Here is a 23,486-nt window from a genome sequence, read left to right on the forward strand (position 1 = left end):
ATTTTGCGCGGCCACGCTACCTACCCTGCACATCTTTTGGTTGTGGGGGCGAAACCCACTCAAACACGGGAAGATGTGCAAACTCCATACAGACAGTGACCGGTGGCCCGGATCGAACCTGGGACCTCAGTGCCGTGAGGCAGCAGTGCTAACTACTGCGCCACCGTGCTGCCCAGATGTTGGGCTTCTTATAGAATCATAGAATTTACAGTGTGTTGTTGGAGCCGCACACATCCAGGCAAGTGGAGAGTATTCCATTACACTCCTGACTTGTGCATTGCAAATGGTGGACAGGAGTTTTGGGGGTGGGGGGCTCAGGTGGTAAGTTACTTGCTGTAGGATTCCTAGCCCTGTCCAGATAGCCACTAACTATCTGGTCCAGTTCAGTTTCTGATCAGTGATAACCCCCAGGACGTTGATTGTGGGGGATTCAGCGATGGTAATGTCATTGAATGTCATGCGCGATGGTTAATCCTCGCCTGTAGAAGATGGTCATTGTCTGTCACTTGTGTGGCGTGAATGTAAGTTGCCACTTGTCAGCCCCAAGCTTGGATATTGTCCGGATCTTGCTGCATCTGGACATGGACTGCTTCAGCATCTGAGGAGATGTGATGCTGCTGAACATTGTGCAGTCATCCGCAAACATCCCCACGTCTGTCCTTATAATGGATGGAAGATCATTGATGAATCAGCTGAAGATGGCTGGACCTAGGACACTACCCTGAGGAACTCTTGCAGTGATGTGCTGGAGCAGAGATGATTGATCTTCAATCACCACAACCATCTCCCTTAGTGCCCGGTTTCACTCCAACTAGTCGAGGGTTTCCCCCCCGATTCCCATTGACTCCAGTGTTGTTAGGGTTCCTTGATGCCAAACTTGGTCAAATGCTGCCTTGATGTCAAGGGCAGTCACCTCATCTCTGGCGTTCAGCTCTTTAGTCCATGTTCGAACCAAGGCTGTAATGAGGTCAGGAGCGGAGTGACCCTGGGCGCAACGCAACTGAGTGTCAGTGAGCAGGTTAATACTGAGTAAGTGCTGCTTGAGAGCGCTGTTGATGACTCCTTCCATCACTTTACTGATAATAGAGAGTAGATTAGACAGTAATTGGCTGGGTTGGATTTGTCCTGTTTCTTGTGTACAGCTGAGAGGCATATTTCTCAGAAAGATGTTAGATTTTCTTACTCCAGCACAAAGTCACCTGTTGTTTTCTGCACCAAGTACGCTTGACATTTGATGCTGAGTTGGGAGCTGGGTCAACTGAGCTACGTTGCTGGCAAACTGATTCAGAATGTTGTAGATTCAAGTCGCAGCACACAGGCTTGGGAACAATATCTAGGTCCCCATTCCCAGGATGCAGTCATGAGGAAGCCCTACATTTTTTTTGAAGGGGGAGCGCAGCACTGTCGGAGGGGCACTGCTAGGAAGTGCTGCACTGTCAGAGGGTCAGTACTGAGGGAGTGCAGCACTATTGGAGGGTCAGGACTGCGGGAGTGCTGCACTGTCAGAGGGTCAGTACTGAGGAAGTGCTGCACTGTCAGAGGGTCAGTGCTGAGGGAGTGCTGCACTGTCAAGAGGGTCTGTACTGAGGGAGTGCTGCACTGTCAGAGGGTCAGTACTGAGGGAGTGCAGCACTATTGGAGGGTCAGGACTGCGGGAGTGCTGCACTGTCAGAGGGTCAGTACTGAGGGAGTGCTGCACTGTCAGAGGGTCAGTACTGAGGGAGTGCTGCACTGTCAGAGGGTCAGTACTGCGGGAGTGCCGCACTGTCAGAGGGTCAGTACTGCGGGAGTGCCGCACTGTCAGAGGGTCAGTACTGAGGGAGTGCTGCACTGTCAGAGGGTCAGTACTGAGGGAGTGCCGCACTGTCAGAGGGTCAGTACTGAGGGAGTGCCGCACTGTCAGAGGGTCAGTACTGAGGGAGTGCTGCACTGTCAGAGGGTCAGTACTGAGGGAGTGCCGCACTGTCAGAGGGTCAGTGCTGAGGGAGTGCTGCACTGTCAGAGGGTCAGTACTGAGGGAGTGCTGCACTGTCAGAGGGTCAGTACTGCGGGAGTGCCGCACTGTCAGAGGGTCAGTACTGAGGGAGTGCTGTACTGCAGGAGGCTCACCGCCACAATCCAAAAAGGTGTGCCTGGTGGGTGGATTGGCCACGTTAAATTGCCCCTTGGAAAAAAAATTGGGTACTCTAAATTTATTTTTAAAAAAGCATTGAGAGTGCTGGCATAAAATTACCATTGAATTCCTACATTTCAGAAGGAGGCCATTCGGCCATCAAATCTGCATTGACCCTCTGGGAAAGCACCCTGTCCTAACCTCCTAATTCTTGGACACGAAGGGGCAATTTATCATGGCCAATCCACCTAACCTGCACATCATTGGACTTTGGGAGGAAACCGGAGGAAACCCATGCAGACACGGGGTAGAATGTGCAAATTCCACTCAGACAGTCACCCAAGGCCAGAATTGAACCCGGGTCCCTGGTGCAGCACTGTGCCACCCCAAACAAAGCTCTGCCTACTCTGAAGTGGGTGTAAAATTCTATTTTGAAGAGTGGTGGAAGTCTCCCTGATGTCCTGGTCAATATTCCTCAACCAAAATGACTAAAACAGATTATCTGGCAATTATCGCATCACTGATGGTGGGATCCTACTGTTCTCTAATTGCTGCTGAGTTTCCTGCATTGCAACCATGACCACGGTTATCCATTTTGTCCATCACCAAGTGTGGCTCGGTTGTCCTGACTGAGCTGGTTGAGCCCTAAAGGACATAGCTGCTAGAATAGGTATCTGCCAAGTAGGGAACCAACAGGGGGGACCTCGTCACCACCAATCTCCCCGTTGCCGATGCATCTGTTCATGGTAGGAGTGATCATCGCAGAATAATTGTGGCGATCAAGTGCCACCTTCACATTGACAATACCCTCCAATAATGGGACAGACGTGACATAGATCTAGCAACTCAAAACAGGGCATCCATGAGGTGCTGTGGGCCATCAGCAGCACCTGAATTGTACTCCGCTTCAATTTGTAACCTCATGGCTTGGCATAACACCCACTCTACCTTTACTGTTAAGCATGGCTTCACCCCTGCTTCAATGAAGAGTGCACAAGGGCTTGCCAGGAGCTGCAATGGACATAACTAAAAATCTGGTGTCAACCTGGTGAAGCTACAATGCAGTGCTACATCTGTACCAAACAACATAAGCAATAAGTTAATAGAGCTAAGCAATTCCACAAACAACAGATTCGATCTTAAACTCTGCAGTCATGCTATATCCAGCTGTGAATGGCAGTGGGCAATTAACTCGCAGGAAGAGGAGGCTCCACAAATATCCCCATCCTCACTAATAGGGTGGTCCTGGCCATCAGTGCAAAAGATGATCCATCTTGGCCGCCTCCTGAGATCCCCAGCATCACAGATGCCAGTCTTCAGCCAATTTGATTCACTCCATGTGACATCAAGGAACAACTAAAGACAAAGTGCAGAAGGAGGCTATTCAGCCCATCGACTCTGCACCGACTGAAAGAGCACCCTATCCAAGCCCACTCCCCTGTCCAATCCCTGTAACCCCATCTAACCTTTGGATACTAAGGAACAATTTAGCATGGCCAATCCACTGAACCTGCACATCTTTGGACTGTGGGAGGAAACTGGAGGACCCGGAGGAAACCCACGCACACGGGGAGAACGTGCAGACTCCGCACAGACAGTCACCCAAGGCCAGTATTGAGCCCGGGACCCTGGAACTATGAGGCAGCAGTGCTAACCATTGTGCCACCGTGCCGCCATATCTTTCACTCAGTCAGGAATCTCTCAAAACCATGGATCACTCCGAGATCAGTGGTTCATTAACTTGATTAACCAATCAGAAGGAGCATTTATTCATTGCGGGCAGAGACCTCCAAACACCCACCTCGGATTCAGCCAACCACAAAACAGAATGGGAGGGAGGAGCCAAGTCAACTATATCTTTGCTTTTGCTGCAGTCTAACTGGATTGTGCTGGATGACATAATTGACTGACTTACATAGACTTTGTCCCACATGCAACTTGAAGAGCTTGAGGCAGCAAGACTCTGCAGCAAGGCTTACAGTAACACTGCAATGCTGTTACTGTGAAAGTCCCCGAGTCACCCCTAGTGCCTGTTCGGGTACACAGAGGGAGAAGTCAGAAGTCCCGAAAGATGAGCTGATGGGTGAATTGGACATTCTGAATTCTCCCTTGGTGTACGCGCGAACAGGCGCCAGAGTGGCGACTAGGGGATTTTCACAGTAACTTCATTGCAGTTTTAATGTAAGGCTACTTGTAACACTAATAATGATTATTATTATTGCTTAGTACACTCAAGAAAACACTCCATTGAACCCAACTGAGCTCTACAAGTGTTTATTCCTCATGCGAGCATCCTTCCACCACCCTTCATCTCATCCTGTTTACATACCCTTCTATTCCGTTCTAACGTGTGTTTATCCAGTTTCCCCTTAAATGCATAGATACTATTCACCACAAACCGCTCCGTGTGATGGTGAGTTCCACATTCTCCCCATTGCCTACATCAACTCTTGTCAAAACCTTTCATAATTTCACCCCCCCGCCCCCCCAACCCTCTCTCTTCTGAAGAAAAGAGCTCCAGTTTGTCCAGCCTTTTCTGATAGTTAGACCCTCTTAGTTTTGGCATAACGCTTGCAAATCTTCTTTGCCCCTTCTCTAGCACTTTCTGCATCCATTTTGTAATATATGTAGACAGAACTTTGGGGCAGCAGGGTAGCATGGTGGTTAGCATAAATGCTTCACAGCTCCAGGGTCCCAGGTTCGATTCCCGGCTGGGTCACTGTCTGTGTGGAGTCTGCACGTCCTTCCCCTGTGTGCGTGGGTTTCCTCCGGGTGCTCCGGTTTCCTCCCACAGTCCAAAGATGTGCGGGTTATGTGGATTGACCATGCTAAATTGCCCGTAGTGTCCTAATAAAAGTAAGGTTAAGGGGGGGGGGGTTGTTGGATTACAGGTATAGGGTGGATACGTGGGTTTGAGTAGGGTGATCATGGCTCGGCACAACATCGAGGGCCGAAGGGCCTGTTCTGTGCTGTACTGTTCTATGTTCTATAACTGTGCTCAGTATTCCACGTTTAGTCTAACCAAATGTTTAGAGAAGCATCATCAATGTTCAAAGACTGGTTTGCAGCCCTCTGTCTGACCCACCTATTGGAAAGGAGCCTCTAACGGCCCTTGGAGCCGTAGCACCCTAGTTTATTTGTTGGGGAGGGAGGTGGCGCAGGTACGGTGGGAAGGAGCTGATTGCTGAGGACTTGGACTTGGCACACAAAGAGTTACAGCTTTTTTTTTGAAAGTGGGAGGCAGGACGCGCGAGCTCAGATTTCAGTTAAACGGCAGAGGAAGCTTACACAGGAAGAAGGAGGCTTGAGGCCCCTTAGCTGCCAGAGAAATAGTTTAAAAGGGTCAGTTCTCCTGGGGGAACTGTGAAGCTTGAAAGTAGTCACTGAGTAATTTCCTACCCAAGATGGCTGCTATGACTCGGGTTCCCTGAGGACCCCTTCCGCCAGCCTCGATGTTTGCTTTGAACCTAAAATAGCTTCCCTTTGCTTTATGAAGAAATCCATTTTTCTCGTGTGAAATGCTGCAATGTATCACTGTTCGCTATTGCGCCAAGGCGCTAAAATACCCTGCTCTAACCCCTCTGCGTAACTTTTTCAATCTGACTTTTATTTCTTTATTTGGAAGGAAGGACTGGACTGCTAAACCACTGATTTTTTAAAAAAACTTCAGCTGGTGTGTGTTACTCTGGTCCTGTAATTTTCTGATTTTTGTGTTTTTTTTTAAATCAAAAGATTATTGGATTTGCAATTTTCATAGGTGCCTGGTTTTCAATCACTGTGAAACAGGGTTTAGGGAAGGGTAGGTGTAAAGTAAACCACAGGAACACCCTCCCATCTCAGCCACTCTTACTTCCGTTTGTTTGCACTCTCAGACTAGCGGTGTTGGGCTAAAGGATGAGGTCGATGCCCTCTGTGACTTGCATCAAATCAGATGCAAGGTGTCAGACCTGGCTCAGTTTGGTCCACGTCGGAAAGTTCTGGGTTCAAGCCCCACGTTGGAGACTTGAGCACCATATTTGGGCTGAAGCTCCCTATGCAGGAAGTGCTACACTGTTGGAGGTGCCTTCTCTAACAGCGCTAAACACAGAATCAGGTCATTCAGGCAGCTGAGGTTGTCTGGCCCAATCCCCCTTTCCAGCTCTTGGTCCGTAGCCCTGTAAACTTTCAGATGAAACTTTGAACCTGCAACATTAAAAAAATTTTTTCCAATTAAGGGGCAATTTAGTGTGGCCAATCCACCTAGCCTGCACATCTTTGGGTTGTGGGGGTGAAACCCACGCAGACATGGGGAGAATGTGCAAACTCCACACAGACAGTGACCCAGAGCCGGGATCGAACCTGGGACCTCGGCGCCGTGGGACACCAGGGCTAACCCACTGTGCCACCGTGCTGCCCCTTCCAGGCCAACGTTTGTATTACTCATTATCCAGCCTCACTAAGGCAGAATATCTGGCCATTATTGCATTGCAGGTTGAGGAATCTTACTGCCTGCAATTGGCTGACACAATATAACAGTTACACTCGAAAGTATTTCTTTAGTTGAAAATCATTGTGTATGTTATCATAGAATTTTCATAGAATTTACAGTGCAGAAGGAGGCCATTCGGCCCATCGAGTCTGCAGCGGCTCTTGGAAAGAGCACCCTACCCATGGTCAACACCTCCACCCTATCCCAATAACCCAGTAACCCCACCCAACACTAAGGGAAATTTTGGACACTTAGGGCAATTTATCATGGCCAATCCACCTAACCTGCACATCTTTGGACTGTGGGAGGAAACCGGAGCACCCGGAGGAAACCCACGCACACACGGGGAGGATGTGCAGACTCCGCACAGACAGTGACCCAAGCCGGAATCGAACCTGGGACCCTGGAGCTGTGAAGCCATTGTGCTATCCACAATGCTACCGTGTTGCTATGGAACAACAACTTGCATTTATATAGCACCTTTAACATGGTAAAATCACCCTCCAGGAACTTTGCAGCTTACAACAAAATTTGGCACTGAGCTGCATGACATCCTTGGGGCGTGTCGTAAAAGAGAGAAGAAAGGTGGAGAGGTTTAGGGAGGGAACTCCAGAGCTCATGGTCCAGGTAGCTGAAAGCATGGCAGCCAATGAGGAAGCAATGGAAATCAGGGCTGCTCAACACCATTGGAAGAGCCCACAGAGATTTCGGAGGCTTGTAGGGATGGAGGCAATTAAGAAATAGGAAGAGACGAGTCAAAGGCAGGATTTGAAAACCGGGATAAGAATGTGCCCGCTTTCCTTTTATTTTGCTTCTTTTAATCTGACTGTGATAATAAGCAGGGCTGAGGTATATAAGCAATCTCTGTGGTTGAGCTGTTTCCCCCATCCTTCCATTAATTGGAACGTATAAATATTGAGGTAGAACCACGATCAACCTCAACCTCTTCAACCTCTGATATCGGCAAATGGTTCTGTCTGGGAGTGGCAGTAATGTGTGTAGAGGGTGGGAAAAAGGCAAACAGAATCCCTTTGTATCTCTGGAAATAGAATACAAAAGCACAGAAGTAATGCTGAACTTGTACAAGGTGTTAATTAGGCTACCATTTGGAGAATTGTCTACAGTTTAGGGACACCCATTGTTGGAAGAACTGAGAAGGTGGTGTGTGAGTACCCCGCTTTGAGTTACACTCCCCTCTGCCGTATACATTTGAATCAGTCCTTGGTTAGTGGTGACCTCAGTGATGAGCTTATAAAGACGGACCTGAGAAGGTCGAGCTTCACTCAGCCTGAAGCTATTTAAGGGTGGGGTATTAGGCTACTGCAAGAATTAGGTTTAGGTTTAGAATTTATAACCGAGAAACAGGCCATTCAACCCATCTGGTCCGTGCAGGTGTTTATACTCCACATTAACCTGCCCCTAGCTCTCTTCATCTCACCTCATCAGTATATCCCTCTATTCCTCTGTGTTTATCCAGCTTCCTGCTCGAATGTTTCCTTGCCTCAATCACTCCCGGTGGGAGTGAGTTCCATATACTCCCCGCTCTCTGGGTAAAGAGACCTCCTGAATTCCCAATTGGATTTATTAGGGACTACGATGACCCCTAGTTCTGAGTTCTCCAGCAAATAGAGCACCCTCTCTATGTTTACTCTATCATATTTTCATTGAGAAAAGGACCCTGGTCTTTCCTCGAGGATCCATACTGAGCGTTGCTGGTGGGGCAGACTCCATGGGGACCACTGATGGGATCACTCTGTGAAACTAGAGAAGCCGATGAGGGAGACTGGAATGGCGTGTTAGTGAGGAGGGAAGGAAAATTGAGTGGAGTGTAATTGCTGGTGTGGTCTGGATGGGCCGATTGACTTGTACCTATGTTGTACCTTCTATATAATTCTATATTACTGGGATAATCATATGAGTTTCTGCGTAGAAGTGGATAAGACCACAAACTGTTCTGTGTTTGTTTCTGCAGATGAAGACTGGCCCTTTTGCCGAACACTCCAACCAGCTGTGGAACATTAGTGCTGTCCCTGCATGGTCCAAGGTTAACCAGGGACTCGTCCGAATGTATAAGGCAGAGGTGAGTGCAGCTCAAGTGGGGTTACCCCTAACCAGCCCTCAGTAACCCAGCAGTTAAGTGTAGAGCCTGGTCTACAATTAAAGCCAATAGGAGCTCCTGCTGTGTGTAGTACTAACCCTAATGCAGCCTGTTGAAGACACTATAGTATCAGTTGTAGCAGGAGTGAGTTTGGTCATCCTCATCCTAACAGGGTTAATAAGAAGAGGACACTTACTTTCACTGCTCCTGGCGAGGATTCTTACCCCTGATTAGCATTCAGATATTCCTGCCGGAAAGCAAACCTGCATTTACCGGTTCGTGCTCACGAGTTGAATAGACTTGACTCTCCATGAGTTTACACATGAGAATGAGCACTCTGGGTATGCCAGCACCTATGGAACTGCACCCCAGTGAAAGACCAGGTCCGTGTGTGTGTGTGGGGTGTGTGTGTGTGTGGGGTGTGTGTGTGTGTGGGGTGTGTGTGTGTGTGGGGTGTGTGTGTGTGTGGGGTGTGTGTGTGTGTGGGGTGGGGTGTGTGTGTGTGTGTGGGGTGTGTGTGTGTGTGGGGTGGGGTGTGTGTGTGTGTGGGGTGTGTGTGTGTGTGGGGTGTGTGTGTGTGTGGGGTGTGTGTGTGTGTGTGTGGGGTGTGTGTGTGTGTGGGGTGTGTGTGTGTGTGGGGTGTGTGTGGGGTGTGTGTGTGTGTGGGGTGTGTGTGTGTGTGGGGTGTGTGTGGGGTGTGGGGTGTGTGTGGGGTGTGTGTGTGTGTGGGGTGTGTGTGTGTGTGGGGTGTGTGTGTGTGTGTGTGGGGTGTGTGTGTGTGTGTGTGTGGGTGTGTGGGTGGGGTGTGTGTGTGGGTGGTGTGTGTGTGTTCCCACATTGCCCTGAGACAAATATTTGTCCCACAACCAACATTACTGAAAAACAGATTACCTGCTCCTTGTCACAATGCTGTGAGCTTTCTGTGTGCAAATTGGCTGCTGTATTTCACACAAAAGGGTGGGAGGTTCGAAGGTTTTAGTGTGGGGGAAGAGGGGGTATGGGAAGGGGGTAGACCATCCAAGTTCCAGGACTGAATTGTGAGTGTACCTTGATGCCGTCGTCGCAACACGGTTGAAATTCAAGTTTATTTTAAAATACCCGAGATCTTCGGCTGCCCAATAATTAAAGTCACCAGTTTATAAATTTAAACAGTATGGTAACAGGAACTCCAGGCCACCATCAGCGGATAATTTAGAGGCAAAAAACCTTGGTATAAAAAAACGAAAGTATAAAGGACCTTGGGAGTTGTCTTGCCGGGGCAGGTCTCTCCAATTTATTCTGGGTACTGGTAACTCCTTGGCCTCTGCTCCTCCTTGCCCAGTGACCACAGGTTGGGGACTCGTGACTGCCTGTTCAGCCACCACAAGCCCTGATCGGCACTAACCATGGGTAGGTTGACTGTTGAAGGCGCTGCCGCCTTTAATGAACGCCCTCTTCTTCTCAAATGATCCAAATGCTTCCTCAGGATCTTATCCCGAGTCATGACACCGGGCCTGTCTCGGTTATTACAAACCTTGAGACCCAGCTAGGTCCATTTCCAAAGTTCCGTATGAAAACCGGGTCATTTATTTTAAATGCTCCCTCTGCCCTCGATGAATCAAGGTTCTTTTTTTTGGAGATCTTGCTCAGACTCCACTCTCTTTGCCAAATTCAGGAAGTTGAGGCTCAGCCGGTTCCACAAACGGCAGCCCATCAGGGGCGACTCCCGCGGTGGAATGTGAAGTAATCCTATATGACAACAAAAAAACCATGAAATCTCGGTATCCAAGGAAGCCGGCGACTGTTTTCTCATTCCGGATTTGAAGGTCTTCACAGCGCTTCCACCAATTAGTTTGACGATGGGTGGTATGGTGCAGATTTTATCTGCCTGGTCACATTGAAAGACATAAACCGCTGGAATTCCATACTGGTGAACGCGGTACCATTGTCCGAAACGAGGATCTCGGTACCATGAAGTCAAAAACACTGGCGCTATCACTTGGCAGTGGCAGAAGATGTGGTGGACTTCATCTGGTACACGCCCATCCATTTTGAATGGGCGTCTACCAACTGCATTGATGCCGGCCCACCATGCACAGCTCCGTGCCAACATCTTCATTTTAGATATGCCTGATTGGGCATTATGCAACTCCACTAATAACAGCCTTCTACCAGGACCCAGAATGATGACACGTGAACAGGAGCACACCATCCTCGCAGCTCAACTTGTGTCTCCCAGTCAAATAGGCTTTAATGTTTTTGAAACAGGACCAGGGAAACCACCGTTCAAAATCATATGCTTGATATTTGACAGGATAGGATCTTTTTGTCCTGATTTGTCTCGCGGACACTGGTAACGTCTCCAGGACGTTTAAAGTCATTACGACTTCATCAGGCACTAGTGGGGACGTGGAGCTTACGGGTAACGGAATACGGCTCGAGGCTTCGGCGTGACATATCTGGGCCCCAGGCCGCTGCTCCAAGGTATATTCATAGGCTGACAGTAGCAGCAACACCCAGAATTGTATTCGGGCAGAAGCAATAGGGGGAATTGCCTTGCGTTCCTTGAATAATCCTAATAAGGGTTTGTGATCCATCACCAAGGTGAAATACTGTCCATAGATGTATTGGTGGATTTTTTTTAATGCTGAACACAACCGCCAACTGCCTGCTTTTCAATTTGAGAGTACCCTTTCTCTGCCTCGGAGAGGGTTTGGGATATGTAAGCGATGGCCTGTCTGTTCCATTGGGCAATGTATGAGAAAGAACCGCTTCAATTCCATATGGAGACATCTCACAGGCAAGGGCAAGTTCTTTTTGAGGGTCAACATGAATCAACAAACTGGGCGACAAGGCGGGCAGTAGTTAGCACTGCTGCCTCACGGAGCCGAGGACCCGGGTTCGAACTCGGTCCCGGGTCACTGTCCGTGTGGATTTTGCGCATTCTCCACGTGTCTGCGTGGGTCTCACCTCCACAACCCAAAGATGTGCAGAGTAGGTGGATTGGCCATGCTAAGTTGTCCTTTAATTGGAAAAAATATAATTGGGTACTGTAAATTTCTTTTAAAAAACATAGATCAACAAACTAGTGGATGAAGAGGCTGCATCACTTGATTAATGGCCTCCTCCTGGGGTGCTTTCCCAAACCATTTCTGGTGTTTTTTCAACAAAGCTGCAATGGGGCTAACAGGGTGGCCAGATTTGGAAGGAATCTACCGTAATAATTAATCATCCCAAAGAAGAACTTCACCTCTAAAGTGTTTCATGGGGCGGGCGCTTCTCTGATGGCTTTCAGCTTCTCTTCCACCGAGTGCAACCATTTTGCATCGACCCTGTAGCCCAAATAGGTCACCTCGTTGGCCTGGAACCTACACTTTTCCCTTTTCAAATGCACGGCAGCATTTGAGAATCTTTTTAGCACTTTTTCCAAGTTTGACTAAGTGTTCTTCTTCCATGGAACCGGTAATCAGGACATTATCTAAATAAACAGCAACTTTAGGCAGTCCCTGCAACAAATTGTCCATGGTGTGTTAGAAAACTGCACGCGCTGACGATACCCCGAATGGTAACAGAGTATACCCATACAAACCGTTGTGCATGTTGATGGTAACGTATTCTTGGGATGCCTCATCTAACTCCAGTTGCAAGTAAACGTGGCTCATGTCCAGCTTGGTGAACGTCAAACCCCCAGCGAGTTTGGCGTATTGGTCTTCAATCTTAGTTATGGGTACCTGTCCAGTATGGCCGCTCGATTGACTGTTAGTTTATAATCCCCGCAAATTCGGACCGTTTTGTGCGGCTTGAGGCCAGGTAAGATGGGTGTGGGCTGCTCTGTGAACTGTACTGTCTAATGATGGCTAGGTCTTTAAGACCGGCCTGGCCCTATAAAGTCTTGGTGTGGACTCGGGGTCTGCATATGTTTTGGCTTAGTACCTCTTTATCTTTTCCAGTTCATCCTGGAAGACCTCTCAATTCCTATGGGTAACTTTGTACAGGTCCCCCTTGCCCAGTTTCAATATTTCCACCCAATTCAATTTTCTATGTTGGAGCCAGTCGCGCCCCATTAAGCTTGGAAACTGTCCACTTACTACGACAAGTGGGAACCAGGCCGATTGTCACTCGTATGCTACCAGAGCCACCATGGTCCTCTTGATTTTTAGTGACTCTCATGTATATTTTTAGTGTCTCACTCACGTGCTGGTTTAGCACAGTGGCATAAACAGTTGGATTGTAATGCAGAACAAGGCCAGCATCGCGGGTTCAATTCCTGTACCGGCCTCCCCGAACAGGCGCCGGAATGTGGCGACTAGGGGCTTTTCACAGTAACTTCATTGAATCCTACTTGTGACAATAAGCGATTATTATTATTGTAAGTGGCTAACTAGGCCATAGTGTTCTTCAACCTCAATGGCTAGACCCTGTCTTGCAAGTAATGATAAACTTGTTGCCTTGTAACAGTCGTTGATGTCTACCTCCATCTTTAAAGGGTGTCTGTGGACAAGTTATTGGAGCCACTCTGCCCACGTCAATGTGGTTCAATGTTAACACGTTCCATTCAGTTGACTGGTATTCCTTCATACTGTGAACAGCTGCCAGTTCCCCTCCCTGGGCCGGGCAGGCTGTGCTTGTCTCTGCATCTATCCCTCAATTTACCTCTTACTGCATCGGAAACACGGCATCTCGGGACCCACACCTTTTGGGGGTATATGGCTTCCCCACAACGAAAACACTTGTTGAAGCTTGCTGTACGATCAAGGCAGTGGCTCCTCTGTGAGTGAATCTTCCCCTATCTGCGCCATTAGCTTTGTTCCTGGTGCCGCTACATGCAGCTCCTTGCTCCAACTGGTGGACCTCGCCCCCAGGCTCGATTTGCAATTCCTAGGCACCTTTCTCGGCCTCCTCCATGGATAATATTTCAATCGCCCTTTTTTAAGTCTAGCTCTGGTTCCACCAGCAACATCTCCTGAATAGCGTGTTATTCACCCCATGCAGCATACCATACGGGAACGTCCCAAAACCACAATATTCAGCCAACTCCCCCAAGCTGGCCATAAAAACCACAACAGAAACACTTGGGGCAACCAATAGAATTGAACTCAACCCTCTTATCATCCTTCAGCGGTTTTCAGGCAGTAATAACCACTAACTAGTTCAGTAATGACCACTAACTAGTTCCACAAGATCATGAAATGATTTGGAACCTCGGTCTAGGTCAATCTTCTTATTACATTGTAGGTCTGGGTGCCACAAGCCATCAGCAAAATAATGATTTGCCTTTCGTCCCCTTCTATGCCATTTGCTCTGGGAAAGTAACGCATACGCTCCACATATTGCACCCAATCCTCCTCATCTGCATTGAAAGGCTCAAGCTTACCAAAAAGCAGCATGATGTTGGTCCTTCCACCGGGAGTTGGGAAGAACTAGGAACTGGGCCTGGAAAATCGACCGTGCTCGTCCTGCAATTGGGTCCTTCTTCCTCGTCGCCAATGTAGGAACGGGAACTCTAGAACATCAGCGGATAACAGCAACAGGCAGTTTATTTAGAGGCAAAAACTAGTTATAGAAATAGTTTATTTAGTCTATTTATATTCCCTGCTGGGTCACTGTCTGTGCGGAGTCTGCACGTTCGCCTCGTGTCTGCATGGGTTTCCTCCGGGTGCTCCGGTTTCCTCTCACAGTGCAAAGACGTACAGGTTGGGTGGATTAGCCATGATAAATTGCCCTCAGTGACCATAAAGGTGAGGAGGGGTTATTGGGTTACGTGGATGGGGTGGAAGTGAGGGCTTAAGTGAGTCGGTATAGACTCGATGGGCCAAATGGCCTCCTTCCGCACTGTATGTTCTAAAAAAAAAGAAAGTATAAAGGAGCCAGCGACTCCCAACTCTCCTCCTGGACTGAATCTGTTCTGTAGGTTTTAAAGACCCCCCAGCCTGCTGGAATCGGCACTTTCCCCGATAGGCTGGGAGTCACGTGGCCTCCGAGGTTTACCGTGACCTCGGTCAGGAGGTCACGTGACCCCTGATGTTCACCGCAAGAAACACGATTAACTTTTTGTTATTAACAGTAGCCATAACTAAATAGACAACCGATACAACTGGTTAACTACTATCTAATCTCTAACCCCCCTTTTAACTTGCGAATACACACACGAGAAAGAGGGGTGTAGAATAATGATGAAAGTAAAAAGATGGTCTTTTAAAAAATATTTTTATTCTCCTTTTTCACATTTTCTCCCACATTTACACCCAACAATAAACAACAATCAGTAACGAATGCAATGTCCATCCCCATATCAATAACAACGATCCCATCCTCCCCCCAAACATTACCTGCATGCTGACATAAACAAATGACAAAAAGGAATCAGGTATCACCCATAATCACCATTAACACATACAGTCCCCCTCCCCCAACCCTCCCAGCCCCCAACCCCCTAATGTTCGATGTGATCCAATTCTCGAAAGTGCATAATGGATAATGCCCATGAATTGAACCCCTCCATCCTTCCCCTCAGTTCAAATTTAACTTTCTCAAGAGTCAAGAATTCCAGCAGGTCCCCCCGCCACGCCAGGGCACAGGGTGGAGAAGTTGATCTTTACCCTAACAGAATCCGCCTTCGGACGATCAACAAGGCAAAGGCTACAACATCTGCCTCTGCTACCGTTTCCAACCCCGGCTGGTCCGACACCCCGAATATGGCCTCCCGAGGGCCCGGGTCCAGTTTCACGTACACCACTTTAGAAATTACCCTAAAAACCTCTTTCCAGTAATCCTCCAGCTTTGGACAGGACCAAAACATGCCCGCAACGTTCACACACATCTTCCATCCCCTTAAAGAGCCAGCTCATCCTCGTCCTTGTAAGGTGTGCTCTATACATCACCTTCAGCTGTATCAGCCCCAACCTCGTGTACGAGGTGGAAGCGTTCACCCTCCGGAACACTTCACACCAGAACTCCTCCACCATACCCTCTCCAAACTCTTCCTCCCACTTTGCAAAGATAGAGTCTTTGTTTCAGATGGACGTCTTCCAGTTAGTTTCTTCTTCGGCCTAGGCTTTCAGATGGCTGTTATCTTTTCTTTAAGCTTGTGATGGTTTTCCCTGTAAACTCACAGAAATAGCAGGCAGCCAGCATTCACGAGAGAGACAGCTTCTTCTTGCAGGGTCTAGGAGCTTCTGCTTTTAGACAGTAGTCAGCTGAGCAGGGAGAGAGAGAGCTGCTTCCACCTCGAAGATCCAGTGTCTTCTCTTGGATTCTCTTCAAAAAAACCCCACCTGACCGGAACCAATCGCTGTTGGGTGCCGGACAGAATACTGTCCCTCACAATGGAGTGAAGCATATTTAAGACGAGAGGAACAGCACACTACAAATTTCAAACTTTAGAGTCCCCCGATTACGGTTAAAAAAGAAACTCGTGGGCAGCACGGTGGCGAAGTGGGTTAGCCCTGCTGCCTCACGGCGCCGAGGTCCCAGGTTTGATACCGGCTCTGGGTCACTGTTCGTGTGGAGTTTGCACATTCGCCCCGTGATTGCGTGGGCTTCGTCCCCACAACCCAAAAGATGTGCAGAGTAGGTGAATTGGCCACGCTAAATTGCCCCTTAACTGAAAAAAAAATTGGGTACTCTAAATTTATTTTAAAAAAGCAACTCGTACACCAACTTTCACAACCTCCAGATGTTCCAAATGCATTTAAACCAGTGAGTAGTTTTGGAAGTGCAGTCGCTGTTGCATTGAATCATTGTTGCATCGAGTCGCTGTTGTTGCATCGAGGCGCTGTTGTTGCATCGAGGCGCTGTTGTTGCGTCGAGGCGCTGTTGTTGCATCGAGGCGCTGTTGTTGCATCGAGTCGCTGTTGTTGCGTCGAGGCGCTGTTGTTGCATCGAGGCGCTGTTGCTGCATCGAGGCGCTGTTGCTGCATCGAGGCGCTGTTGTTGCATCGAGGCGCTGTTGCTGCATCGAGGCGCTGTTGTTGCATCGAGGCGCTGTTGTTGCATCGAGGCGCTGTTGTTGCATCGAGTCGCTGTTGTTGCATCGAGGCGCTGTTGTTGCGTCGAGGCGCTGTTGTTGCGTCGAGCCGCTGTTGTTGCGTCGAGTCGCTGTTGTTGCGTCGAGTCGCTGTTGTTGCGTCGAGGCGCTGTTGTTGCGTCGAGTCGCTGTTGTTGCGTCGAGTCGCTGTTGTTGCGTCGAGGCGCTGTTGTTGCATCGAGGCGCTGTTGTTGCATCGAGTCGCTGTTGTTGCATCGAGTCGCTGTTGTTGCGTCGAGGCGCTGTTGTTGCGTCGAGGCGCTGTTGTTGCGTCGAGGCGCTGTTGTTGCATCGAGGCGCTGTTGTTGCGTCGAGGCGCTGTTGTTGCGTCGAGGCGCTGTTGTTGCGTCGAGGCGCTGTTGTTGCGTCGAGGCGCCTTTGTTGCATCGAGGCGCTGTTGTTGCATCGAGGCGCTGTTGTTGCATCGAGCCGCTGTTGTTGCATCGAGCCGCTGTTGTTGCGTCGAGGCGCTGTTGTTGCATCGAAGCGCTGTTGTTGCATCGAGCCGCTGTTGTTGCATCGAGCCGCTGTTGTTGCATCGAGCCGCTGTTGTTGCATCGAGCCGCTGTTGTTGCATCGAGCCGCTGTTGTTGCATCGAGGCGCTGTTGTTGCATCGAGGCGCTGTTGTTGCATCGAGGCGCTGTTGTTGCATCGAGGCGCTGTTGTTGCATCGAGGCGCTGTTGTTGCATCGAGGCGCTGTTGTTGCATCGAGGCGCTGTTGTTGCATCGAGGCGCTGTTGTTGCATCGAGGCGCTGTTGTTGCATCGAGGCGCTGTTGTTGCATCGAGGCGCTGTTGTTGCATCGAGGCGCTGTTGTTGCATCGAGGCGCTGTTGTTGCATCGAGGCGCTGTTGTTGCATCGAGGCGCTGTTGTTGCATCGAGGCGTTTTGGAAGTGCACTCACTGTTGCGTTGTAGGAAACATGGCAACTAAGGTGTGCACAGCAAGATCCCACAAACACCGTGTATCAATGAGCACATCAGTTTCAGGAATGGTTGGTTGAGGGCTGAATATCGGCCAAGGAGAACAGCTTGCAGTTCTTCGAAACTGCTATCTGAGAAAGGCCACGATCACAAAGGATGGTAACTCCGACAGCACCACCCTCTTTGTGTGGACTCTTCGGCAGCGCGATGCCACATCGGTATGGAATTGGAGTGTCCATCTAATTTCCACATTCATGCCGCTGGTGTGGGGCTTGATCCCTGACGGCACAGTGGTTAGCACTGCTGCCGCACAGCACCAGGGACCCAGGTTCAATTCCTGCCTCGGGTGACTGTCTGCGTGGAGTTTGCACGTTCTCCTCGTGTCTACGTGGATTTCCTCCGGGTGCTCCGGTTTCCTCCCACAGTCCAAAGATGTGCAGGTTACGTGAATGGGCCATGTTAAGTTACCCCTTAGTGTCCAAAATAAGTTAGGTGTGGTTGCGGGGATAGGGTGGGGGAGTGGGCCTAGGTAGGGTGCTCTTTCAGAGATTCGGTGGGCTGAATGGCAAACTCGATGGGCTGAATGGCCTCCTTCTACACTGCTGGGATTCTGATTCTATTTAACTCTCAGATGAGAGTGCTGCCCACTTAGCTATGGCTGGCCTCTTGTTTTAATGATGATGTGTTCTGTCACAACTGTGTTGGAATTATACGAGGGGGTGGGGACGGAGGGGGTGGGGACGGAGGGGGTGGGGAAACTCTCTTCTGCTTTCCACTCTACGCCCACGCTCCACTTTTATATTCCTTCAGATGCTGCCACTCACTGGGGTACAATTTAACAGTTGGCAGCCCAGGGCTCAGCACCTGTGGGCCTGAGCAATGCAGGCATGTCTGACCCTGTCCCACGCAATATCCACATACAGGTACAGTAAGGGCTCACTTACCGTTGTGGTTGCATTTAGTTCCCCTCTTAGTGTTGTCGTCTGCCCTGGGTGCCCCGTATTGTGCTCCACTTCTTTCTGCTGGGGCTTTTAGTGTTGGGGGGTGGGCTGCATGCCCCTCGCCCCCCCCCCCCCTCTTGTCCCTGTGCTTCATTTTGTTCTTCCCTTGGGTCCCCCCCCCCGGCCCCTTTCTCTTGTGTGCGCCTTCCCTTGTCTTTCTCCCTCTCTCTTTTCTCTCTCTTCCCCCCACTCCCGCTCCCTCCTTCCTAGTCGCTGTTGGTTTTGAACGGGTCTTGGAACAGGCTGATGAATGGCCCTCAGGTTTTGTCGAAGCCTTCGTCCGACCCTCGGATGGTGAACTTGATCTTCTCCAGGTGGAGAAATTCTGCCAGGTCAGCCAGCCAGTCTGCAGCTGTGTGTGGTGCTGCCGATCGCCAGCCGAGCAGGATTCTCCAGCGTGTGATTAGGGAAGTGAAAGCTAGGGCATCGGCCCACTTCCCCATATATAGTTCTGGCTGGTCTGATACCCTGAAGACTGCCACTCTCACCCACACAACCTTGGACATCGCCTCAAAGAAGGCTGTCCAGAACCCATGCTTCTGGGGCTGGTCCAGAACATGTGGGTGTGGTTGGCCGGGCCCCTCTGGCACCGTTCACATTTATCCTCCACCTCTGGGAAGAACCTGCTCATTCGGGATCTTGTCAGGTGAGCTATGTGCACCACTTTAAACTGCATGAGGGTTAGCCTAGCACAGGAGGAGGTGGAGTTGGCCCTGCTCAGTGCTTTACCTCAGAATTTCCAACTTGCATTCGTCCCCAATCCATCCTCCCATTTCCGTCTAGCTTCATCCAGTGGCAGTCTTGCCCTGTCCAACAACCATCCGTATTTGTTCCCACAGTTCCCCCCCACCCCTCCTTCCTGTCTGTGATGATTAGTTCCTCCTGTAGTGTGTCTCTCGGGGCCCTGGGATACTTTGCCGTCTTCTTGCCAAGAAAGTGTCTAATTTGGAGGTGCCAGGGCAGCGCAGTGGCTAGCACTGCTGCCTCACGGCACTGAGGTCCCAGGTTCGATCCCGGCTCTGGGTCACTGTCCGTGTGGAGTTTGCACATTCTCCCCGTGTCTGCGTGGGTCTCACCCCCACAATCCAAAGATTTGCAGGATAGGTGGACTGGCCACGCTAAGTTGCCCCTTAGTTGGAAAAAAAATGAATTGGGCACTCTAAAATTAATTTTTTTTTTAAATTTGGAGGTGCCTGAGCTCCTCTCCCGTCAGCAGGTCCAAGTCCTCCGTCAGCTCGTCCAAGGTCACGAGTCCGTTTCCAATGTAAAAGTCCCTAACCGCTAGCGACCGCCTGTCCTGTCTCCATTTTTTAAAGGTGCCGTCGAGCATGGCTGGTGAGAATTTGTGGTTGCTGCAGATGGAGGACATCTCAGTAAAACCGAAATGCTGCCTCATTTGACATTAAAGCAAAACATCGTCAGTGTGGCTACCACCACTGGACAGTATCTGAATGTTGATTTTGGGGCGGGGGAGAGAGATGGGAGCGCTGCAGTGGGGAGGGCTCGGAGGGTCTATTCCCTTGCAGGCGGATTCCCCCAGTCTCACCCACTCCATGTTTAGTTCTCGTATCCACCTCCTAACCCTCTCGGCAGTGGGAAAGCGAGAGTGCATCCCATCTCTGTGGGTCCTTTTTTTACTTCTTCCACCAGACTGGCCAGATTCTACCCGTGGATCCGTGTCCAGTCATGGGCTATCTGGATCCCGAGGTAGGGGAATTTGCTTTGGGTTAGTTTGAATGTTAGACTCCCCATCTCTGTTCCTTCCCCCGTTCGGGTTCACTGGGAATGCCTCGCTTTTGCCCAGGTTGGGTTTGTAGCCTGAGAAGGCTCTGAACTCTTCCAGGAGCTTCATGATTGCTTACACGTTGTTCTGTGGGTTCGAAACGTAGAGGAGCAAGCCATTCCCATAGAGCGACACTCTGTGGATACCCTTCCAGCTTTTCGCTTCTCGCAGAGTGATCGCCAGTGGTTCGATTGCCAGGGCAAACAGGAGCAGGGTTAATGGGCATCCCTGCCTTGTACCTCTGTGCAGCTGGAAGTATTCAGAGCTGGTGGTGTTGGTCTGAACGCTGGCCTTGGGGGCGTTGTACAGGAGTTTCACCCAAGAGGTGAATCCTGTCCCCAACCCAAACCGCTCTAGTACCTCAAATCTCAACTTTAAGTGAAATAACTTAAATGAATTGTGGGTTCTTGAAGCTGTGCTCCACCCACCTTGGTGACTCTGTTCACCACCTGATCCGTGGCTGCCAGCTTCCTGTTTGTAAAACTGAGAATGAAGACATAAATCGAAAGAAAGATACTAAAGATGAAACAACATTAAAGCAAAGCACTGTGTGGGGTGACTTAAAGTAGTACTTATCTAGCAGCTGTTAGGAGGTGCTGAGGGAAGAAATACTGTTCATGTGGGAGATCCACGCCTGGTACTTTTCATTCCTCTGTTAGTCTCCCCTGTTGCTGAGGCTGACACACGGATGGCCTGTCACCCATGTGGGATGCGGGAAGTGGTGTAAGAGAAGGATGCACCTATGACACACTCACATGCTTGATGAGGGGAGAGTGGATGCCTCCCTGAACAGCGGGTGAGAGAAGTTGTGGAAAGCACTCCCCAGGACTGCTTCCAAATAAAATCTACCAACGCAATTTAATTTTTTAAAAGGGACAATTTAGCGTGGCCAATCCACCTACCCTGCACATCTTTGGGTTGTGGGGGTGAAACCCACACAGACACGGGGAGAATGTGCAAACTCCTCATGGACAGTGACACAGGGCCGGTAACGAACCCGGGTCCTCGGCGCCATGAGGCAGCAGGGCTAACCACTGCGCCATCATTCTGCCCTTTACCAACCAATTTCAGAATGCCGATACCTGGCTCTGAAAAGAGGCTTCAGAGCATCTGCCTTCTCTGCTGCATAATGGAAAAAGGCAGGTTGGTGTGGGACAGCGCGTGCACCGTGTGTTCCAGGAAAGCTTGTAGGTGTGGGGATGGGGGGGAAAAGTTTGAGAGGGCGGGACTGACCGTCCTTGACAAATGGACTGTCTCTTTAAGCAGTTGGTCTGGGAGGAAGTGTTGGAGACGCCAGTCATGGGCAAGGCCGCCTTCCTGGAGCACAATCCCTGCAGCAGAGGAAGCAGAGCCAAAACATTTCTCGAGGCAAAAAGCTGCACAAAAGGCAGCCTGTTGCTGAAGCCGGCGGTTAGGGGAGAAACAGGAGCCTGTGTGGTCTTTACTTGCTGTACTAGTGCATTCCCACTCCCTTCAAAAATGTTATTCAAACTTTGTTAAAATTATTGCTTCTGGAGGGGTTCAAGTCTTTCATTTGTGCTTTTACTTTATTATTAGGTTTGAAATATTTTCCTTTTTAAAAATAGTGAAGTCAATTGAATTTACAGCGCAAAACCGGCCACCCTGCACAATTGGCCTGTATACTGTTCCTCTCAACCCTCTGCATCTCATCCCAACACCATATCGTCATGTTCCTTTTCTTCCTTGTGTTTATCCAGCTTCCCCTCAAATGCAGCTTAACCACCCGGTGTTGCAGCGAGTTCCACATTATCACCAACCTCTGGGTAAAGAATTTTCTTTCCTGAATTGGATTAATTGGTGACGCCAGTGGAAACATCTTCTCCGCGCCTAACCCTTCAAACCACTTCACAATCTGTGAAGCTGCAGGGCAACCTGATCGCAAACTTTATTTTTTTCTGAGAGAAAAAAGCTCCCGCCTGTTCAGTCTTTCCCGATGACGTGTCTCAGAACATTTTGTGCAGTTGGTAACTCAGCGCCTCAGTGGGCAGAGTTCTTGCCCCAGAGCCTGAAGGCCATGGATTCAAATCTCAATCCTGAGACCCGGGCACCAAAATCTAGCTCGACACACTCCAGCACAGCATGTTTTTTTTAAATAATTGCTGTAAGATATTATTTTAGGGGTCGGGATGTCCGGTACCCCTCTCGCGTGGCGGTTCGCCGCACTGCCTAGTCAGTGTACATTGGCAGGCTATTGAATTGTGTGATGTAGCGTGACCCAAACACTGCAGAGTGGTTGTGACTTGTTCTGTCTTATTTTCCAAAGCCTGGCCCAGGGGCACTGAAGCCAACAGCAGCTGCTGCAGAAATCAACTAACTTGGTACGGGCTGTGTCAAAGATAGAATCATGGAAACATGGAAACTGGGAGCAGGAGGAGGCCATTCAGCCCTTCGAGCCTGCTCCGCCATCCAATGTGACCATGGCCGATCCTCTATCTCAACGCCACACGTCCGCGCTCTCCTCCTACCCCTTGATCCCTTTAGTGCAGGGGTTGGCAAACTTTTCCGTGCAAGGGCCACATTCAGAAATTTTAAAGGGCCACACAGTATATTAATTAATAGTCCCGGTTGTAACCAATTAGCGTGCGGCATATACCTCAGCGCTTCCCCCGGCGGCATCCTGCCTTTAGCCCTCTTTTTCAAAAATGGCACTTCACCCGGTTATGATTCTGGGCGCCTCGATGTTGTGCCGAGCAATGATCACCCTACTCAAGTCAACGTATCCACCCTATACCAGTAACCCAACAGCCCCCCCCCCCCCCCCCCCCCCCCCCCATTAACCTTATATAAAAAATAAAATAAAAAATTAAAAAAAAAAAAATTTTTTTTTTTTAATGACTTGATCTTGGTGGGCCGCATAAAGACCTTTGGCGGGCCGCAGTTTGCCCACCCCTGGTGTAGAGGGAGCTTCACTCTGTATCTAACCCCGTGCTGTACCTGTCCTGGGAGTGTTTGATAGGGACAGTGTAGAGGGAGCTTTACTCTGTATCTAACCCCGTGCTGTACCTGTCCTGGGAATGTTTGATGGGGACAGTGTAGAGGGAGCTTTACTCTGTATCTAACCCTGTGCTGTGT

At 49.6% G+C, this 23,486-nt stretch overlaps 1 protein-coding gene across 5 annotated transcripts in view; it reads left to right on the forward strand.

The window, feature by feature from the left end:
• ptpa (protein phosphatase 2 phosphatase activator) overlaps window positions 1-23,486 on the forward strand; it is a 52,594-nt gene that overhangs the window by 23,764 nt on the left and 5,344 nt on the right. For all 5 annotated transcript variants that reach the window (XM_038782062.1, XM_038782061.1, XM_038782063.1 and 2 more), the window contains exon 9: window positions 8,554-8,661. In XM_038782062.1, coding sequence (XP_038637990.1) covers window positions 8,554-8,661 — 108 coding nt within the window. The remainder of the gene's footprint in view (window positions 1-8,553; window positions 8,662-23,486) is intronic.

This window comes from Scyliorhinus canicula, chromosome 21 (genome assembly GCF_902713615.1).
Source record: "Scyliorhinus canicula chromosome 21, sScyCan1.1, whole genome shotgun sequence".
Lineage (NCBI taxonomy): Eukaryota > Metazoa > Chordata > Chondrichthyes > Carcharhiniformes > Scyliorhinidae > Scyliorhinus > Scyliorhinus canicula.